The 6,000-nt window shown below is 53.8% G+C and overlaps 1 protein-coding gene across 1 annotated transcript in view; it reads right to left on the bottom strand.

Moving 5' to 3' along the window:
* KIF26A (kinesin family member 26A) overlaps positions 1–5,770 on the bottom strand; it is a 159,202-nt gene extending 153,432 nt beyond the window's left edge. Inside the window, exon 1 of the mRNA XM_083516687.1 lies at positions 5,616–5,770. Coding sequence (XP_083372813.1) covers positions 5,616–5,750 — 135 coding nt within the window. The 5' untranslated portion in view covers positions 5,751–5,770. The remainder of the gene's footprint in view (positions 1–5,615) is intronic.
* Between the last annotated feature and the right edge of the window lie 230 nt (positions 5,771–6,000).

Genomic DNA, 6,000 nt, shown 5'->3' on the forward strand with positions numbered 1-6,000 from the left:
GATGGGATGGCCCTGATTCCACAGGTAATGTCATAGAATCATGGAACTGTAGAGTTGGAAGAGTTATCTAATCCAACTCCCTGCAATGCAGGAATCTCAGCGAAAGCATCCAGGACAGATGGCCACCCAACCTCTGTTTAAAAACCTCCAAGGAAGGAGAGTCCACAGCCAAACAGCTCTTGCTGTCAGAAAGTTCTTCCTGATGTTTAGTTGGACTCTCCTTCCTTGTATCTCAAAGCCATTGGTTCAGGTCCTACCCTCCAAAACTGGAGAAAACAAGCTTGCTCCATCTTCCTTTAAGATATTTGAAGATGGCTATCATATCTCCTCTCAGTCGCCTCTTTTCATGGCCGGTCCCTCGCTTGAGCTCAGCCCATTAATTAATTTATTAATAAATTTATTTATTTATTTATTGCACCTTTTTAAATAAATGGATACATAAATAAAAATGCAGTAAAGGGTACAGGGAGGCAAAAAGCACCCATCATCCGACTGCGAATCAGGCATCATCCCGTGTTCGGTGGAAGAGCAGATGTTTTACATCGAGCATGGGGAACTGGCATCCTTCCAGATGTTGCTGGAGTGCAGGTCCCACCATCCCTTGCCAATTGCCCGTGCCATCTGGAGCGGATGGAAGTAGGAAAGCATGTCCTGGGCAGTGTGGTGTAGTGGTTAGAGCGTCCAACTGGGAGCTGGGGAAACCGCCGGTCAAATCCCCGCTCGGTCATGAGGTTCGCTGGGTGACCTTGGGCCAGTCACTCACCCTCTGGCTAACCTATCTCACAGGCTTTTTGGTGAGGATAAAATGGGGGGGGTTATGGGGGGTGGAGAACAATGCACGCCACCTTTCAGCTCCTTGGAGGGAAATAAATGAAAAAAAGCAAATAATAATTAGAAGCCCTTGGTTCCTCCACCATTTTTTACATGCACAAATCTTAGATCCAATCTCTAGTTAAAAGGATCAGGTAGTGGCAGAAAAAGCCCTTCTCTGCCTGAGACCTTGGAGAACTATTGAATGTCACTACGTGGACAAATATTCTGACTGTCTTTTTCTTCAAAACATGGCTGTACTTTGCAGTGGGGCGTGGGTGGGTGGGGAGATCTGCCCCAACCCCAGCAACTGTGGAAAAGCCGTCTTCCTGACAAGCCTATCCCCTGGTCTTGGACCTTCCAAGGAATACAGTTTGGGGGAAACTGTTTTGTGCCCTCCCTGCCCCCACCTTAAAGAGCCGGGTCAGTGTGATGGGTCAAGGCATCGGCCTGGGACCTTTCAGCCACGAAGCTCACCGTGAGACTTTACAACCAGTTGCAACCTTTTCTCCTAACCTACCTCACAGGGTGTTGTGAGACCCAACAGAATCGGCCAGTGCACCACAACAACTGCATTCATCGTCTTAAAAAGAAAACTTCAGATTTCAGGCTGTCAGGAGAGTCCTCCTTCGGTCTTCTTACCCACTGGGGCTGCCTCGGACTGATTTCAAGCTTGCTCAAAAGTAAATCAAGTTAGCTAAGCATAAGCCAATGAGAAGGAGCTGGATCAGGACAGCAGCCCTTCTAGCCCCATATTCTATTCTCACTGTGGTCTTCAGGACCCTTTGCAATAGGGTGCCTGAGCCACACACAGCCTTGCACCTCTCCTCCTTACAGCCCCGAGTCTCCATTGCCAAGCCGACTCCTTGCAAGATCTGCCTGCTCTCTCTGCCTGCCCCCCCCCTCTCCTCGCAAATGAATTGATGGAGATGATTTCTACAGAGGAGCCCTGACCTGGCAGCTGGAGAAATTAGCATAGTGAACTAATTGCCTAGTCAGCTGCTGTTTCCTATTGTTTTGTTTTGAAATCCACCCTTAAAAGAAAAACAGTTCTGCCAGATTTTCTGCATGGGGAGCCTATGTGATGAGCCAAGCTTTAACAATGCCCTGGGTCCTGCTTGTGAGCTCCCCAGAGATCATCTGGTTGGCCAGGATGAGACCAGGATGTTGGACTTAGCTGGGCCATGGGCCTGATCCAGCAGACACTACTTATGTTCAAAGTTCCATCTCATAGAGTCATAGAATTGAAAGGGCCTCTGCAGTTCATTGCAGCATCAGAAAAAGCTAATGCTATTCTAGGCTGCATCAACAGAAGTCTGGTGCCTAGGCCAAGGGAAGTCATAAAGTCACTCTATTCTGCCTTGGTCAGACCACACCTGGAATACTGTGTCCAGTTCTGGGCACCACAATTTATGAAGGATATTGACAAGCTGGAACATGTGCAGAGGAGGGCAACCAATCTGATCAAGGGTCTGGAAACCAAGCCTTATGAGGAGCGGTTGAAGGAGCTGGGTATGTTTAACCTGGAAAAGAGGAGATATGATAGCCATCTTCGAATCTCTAAAGGGCTGTCTCATGGAAGTTGGAGCAAGCTTGTTTTCTCCTGCTCTGGAGGGTAGGACTCGAACCAGTGGCTTCAAGTCACAAGAAAGGAGGTTCCGACTCAACATCAGGAAGAACTTTCTGACAGCAAGAGCTCATGACCTGATTTTACTCCCGTTAAGTTACACCGAGCATGGCCAATGTGGTGCCAAGATGGTGTGGACTACAACTCCCATCAGCCCCTGCCAGCACGGAAATTGGTCAGGGATGATGGGAACTGCAGTTCAGCAGCATCTGCAGCGCCACAGGTTCCCTTCTCATGCATGGGAGCCATTTTTAATGAATGCATATGGGGTTAAGAGTTTGCCCCAAGTGTGTCCCCTGCACACATCATGTTTGCAGTTTTGAGCACTGACCAGGAAGCTGAACGTCACCTCTCTGTAAAGCTTCTCTGGTTTCTGGCTGAACCATTCACACGTGCTTGATTTCTCTCCCCACCACAGGCTATCAGTGGCTACCAGCCACGATGGCTATGCCCTGCCTTTGCAGTTGGAGACAGCGATGTTTCTGAACACCAGTTTCTGGAAACCACAGGGGGGAAAGAGAGGTCTTGTGTTCGAATCCTGCTTGCGAGTTTCCCACAGGCATCCGGCTGGCCACTCTGAGAACAGGATACTGGACTAGATGGGCTATTGGCCCAGATCCTGCAGGTTCTTCTTTTGTTCTTACAGCTGAACGTGTGAAGGGACTCCAATCTGGGGAGAAACATCCCTTTGCAAGTGAGGCAAAGCAGCGGGGAAGTTTCTGCCAGTGGAATTTGACCTGAGATACTGGCCACCGCTTGACGCTGCAGTCACCCAGAGTCGCACGTGTAAACCGGCTCGATGCCAGAGGCACCCAGCGGTTTGACCTGGTTTCAAGCGTCCCAGGGAGGCGAGCAACACTCTTTGAATTCTTCCAGAGCAAAGTGAGCTCGTGCGGCTGCTAGAATTTGTAGCTGCTGCTGCAATTACACGTTTGAGAAATCCTTTTCTTAGCTCTCTTTTTTTGCGGGGTGGGGGAGAGGAGAGAAGAGAGGCGTGCCTCTAAATTGGCTCAACCGCAGAGTCGAGGTAAAAAGGCTGAGACTTCCCTCGCGAGGAGCGATTCAACCTGCGGCTGGCGGTTCTCCGGTCCCTGTTACTAGAGCGCCATCTGCCGGCCGCGCGTGGCTCTGCAGCTGCCCGGCTGGAGAAAATTAAGCCATCTCTCCGCATTGGGCGAAGGAAGGAGCGCGCGTCGAGGGGTCCCCAGGACCAGATCTTCTTGTTCAACACTGCCGGTCTGCCTCGCCCCGAATAGCGGAGCCCACCGGCCCCCAGGAGCTCCTTCCTTGCCCCATAACCAGCACAGGCGCCTCATTCCCATCTGCAATCCATACAGGGGCAGCGCCCAATACTAGGCTGCAAGCGCACCTGTTCAGGATTTTTTAGGGGAAGGGTCTTTTTTCTCGCCTTCATTGTTGCTAGCCAGACGCGCGCCCGCATCCCTGAAACGGGCCAAAGCGTCCAGGCCAGGCGCCGCTGCTCTCCCCCCTCAAGGCTCAGCCTATAAGGATCCCCCGACCCCCTCGGCCACATCTGGGGGAAGGAGACCCGACGCTCCCAAGCGTGCATGGCTGAAGAAGGCGTCTAACTTTAACCCGTCGAGGGGAAAGCGGAGCGGTGGAGACGCCCAGGATGCCCGTGGAGGGGGGGGGCGACTCCGCCTTCGCTCTTGAGCCGTAGGGCTAGCTCGGGCAACCCTCAGAAGCGTCCCCGCCTCCTGCCTCCCCCCGTCGTCGTCCAAACTCCATCAAGCGCGATCGTGGCTTGCTTTCGCTCCACTTCCTTCGGCGCGCCAACACCCAGGCGCCTCGGCCGCTCCCTCTCGCCCCCGCTCTCTCACACACCCTCCATACACGCGAGTCCCCTGAGGCAACGTGGGAAGGGCGTGCTCTCTCCACCCGCTAAGTCCCCTCTCCCCCAACAGCCCCCAACCCTCCTTCCAAGCACCACCACCCCACCCCCGGCTCTCCCCTTCCAACCTCATCGAAGTAGCCCACGCCGAACAACCCACAGCCACCCCACCCCACCCCTCGTGTCCTCCCGCCCGTTCTTAGCCTGGCGGCGTCTGCAAATGTGGCACTTCGGATCCAATTTGCGAGAGCAGCAGGCAAGGAGCGTTAAGAGGCGCCAAGCCAGGCTGGTGTAGCCATGAGGGAGCGGGGGGCGGGGGCCGCTGGCATTTCCAGGCTAAGGAAGCCCCCTCCTGGACCAACTCCCGTCCAACAAGGCCTTGGCTCAGCGCCGACAAAATAATCACCGGGAAGCACGCGCTTCTGAGCCTTTATCTCTACCGCGGAATAAATATCAGTGTTAGGATTTTTTTTTAATAAAAAAAGTGGAAAGGGGTGTGTCTTGAACCCCAGCAGTTCATCAAATCCTAAAAGAAGGAGGCTCTTGCACCGGTGCTCCCCTGTGCAAACCGGCTCAACCCACAGCTCTGGAGCCCAGAGACACGTGCGCGCAGCCCTCCTTCAGGTGGTTAAATGAAACTTTCCGTAGGGAACTGAGAACTGAAAAGGCGGGTGCTGGAGGATCCCGGCGAGGCGAGCCCTGGTGGCATTCTGCCGGGTGCGCAGCTGGGGCGGGGTCTTTCCATTAGCTCTGCTTCCCCTCCAGGCTTCCTTTCCCCCGCCGCCGCGCACTTAAACATCGCCTGCCTCGCATCCGCGCCTAAGAACAGGCGTGCCAGGAACAGAGTCAGCCTGCTCCGGAGCGCAGGAGGCCGCCGGCAACTCGCTCAAAGACCCCATGTGCCAGAGAGCCGGCGGGTTACAGAAGCCTGTCTGGACTCCCAAGGTCCTATTATCGCGATTGCTTGTGGGAATAACCCGAGAAGGATTCCTCAGCGATTCTCTCGCTCTTTCTGGCGCTCGAGCGACACGCGCTTCAACCTACCGAGCGCTGTCCCTGGTTCTGAAAGCGCGTTGGAGCCACCAAAGGACCCTTTCCTTATTCCTAGGCACACAAAAGTCCACAACTGCTTCTACTTTCTCTCTGTGTGTGTCTCCGGCATCCCTCGCCTGGCTTATTTATTACCACGCTCTCTTTTAAGTTTTTGCTCCATGTGCGCGGCCTAAAAATGCAAAGTCCGAAGTAAGGTACCTGCAGCTCCCTCTTGCTTCTCGGAGTCCTTAAAAGCCACCCTCCGGCCACCCACCTACCCAGACCGTGTCTTACCTTGCCTTTCCTCCTGAGAAGATGGCTGGTAAATCCGAAGATGATCTCGGAATCCAAGCAGAGAGCTCCGATCTCCAGTAAACTGGAGTTTTTCCTAGTAGCATTGGGAGGCTCCGTCGATTTTTGAAAAGCCATAGTTTTTAGTTGTTTGGGGGCAGCGGGGGAGTTAACCTCTCCGGCTCCCTGAGCGATATCCAAGGGATGGCAAGGTAGGGGACGGTGTCACGCCTTCATGGTCCTTTTGCTGAGACGCGCCTCTGCTGTGGGTGAGGATCCAAAGGATACCCAGCTCCGCTCGCTCTTCCTTTCCCTCGTTCTGAGCCTCTCAGCAGCGCACCTTGCGGGAACAACCTCCTGTAGGAACGGCAGCGGCTCCTCTCCGCGT

Source organism: Podarcis liolepis (genome assembly GCF_965112155.1).
Source record: "Podarcis liolepis genome assembly, chromosome: 1".
Classification (NCBI taxonomy): Eukaryota; Metazoa; Chordata; class Lepidosauria; order Squamata; family Lacertidae; genus Podarcis; species Podarcis liolepis.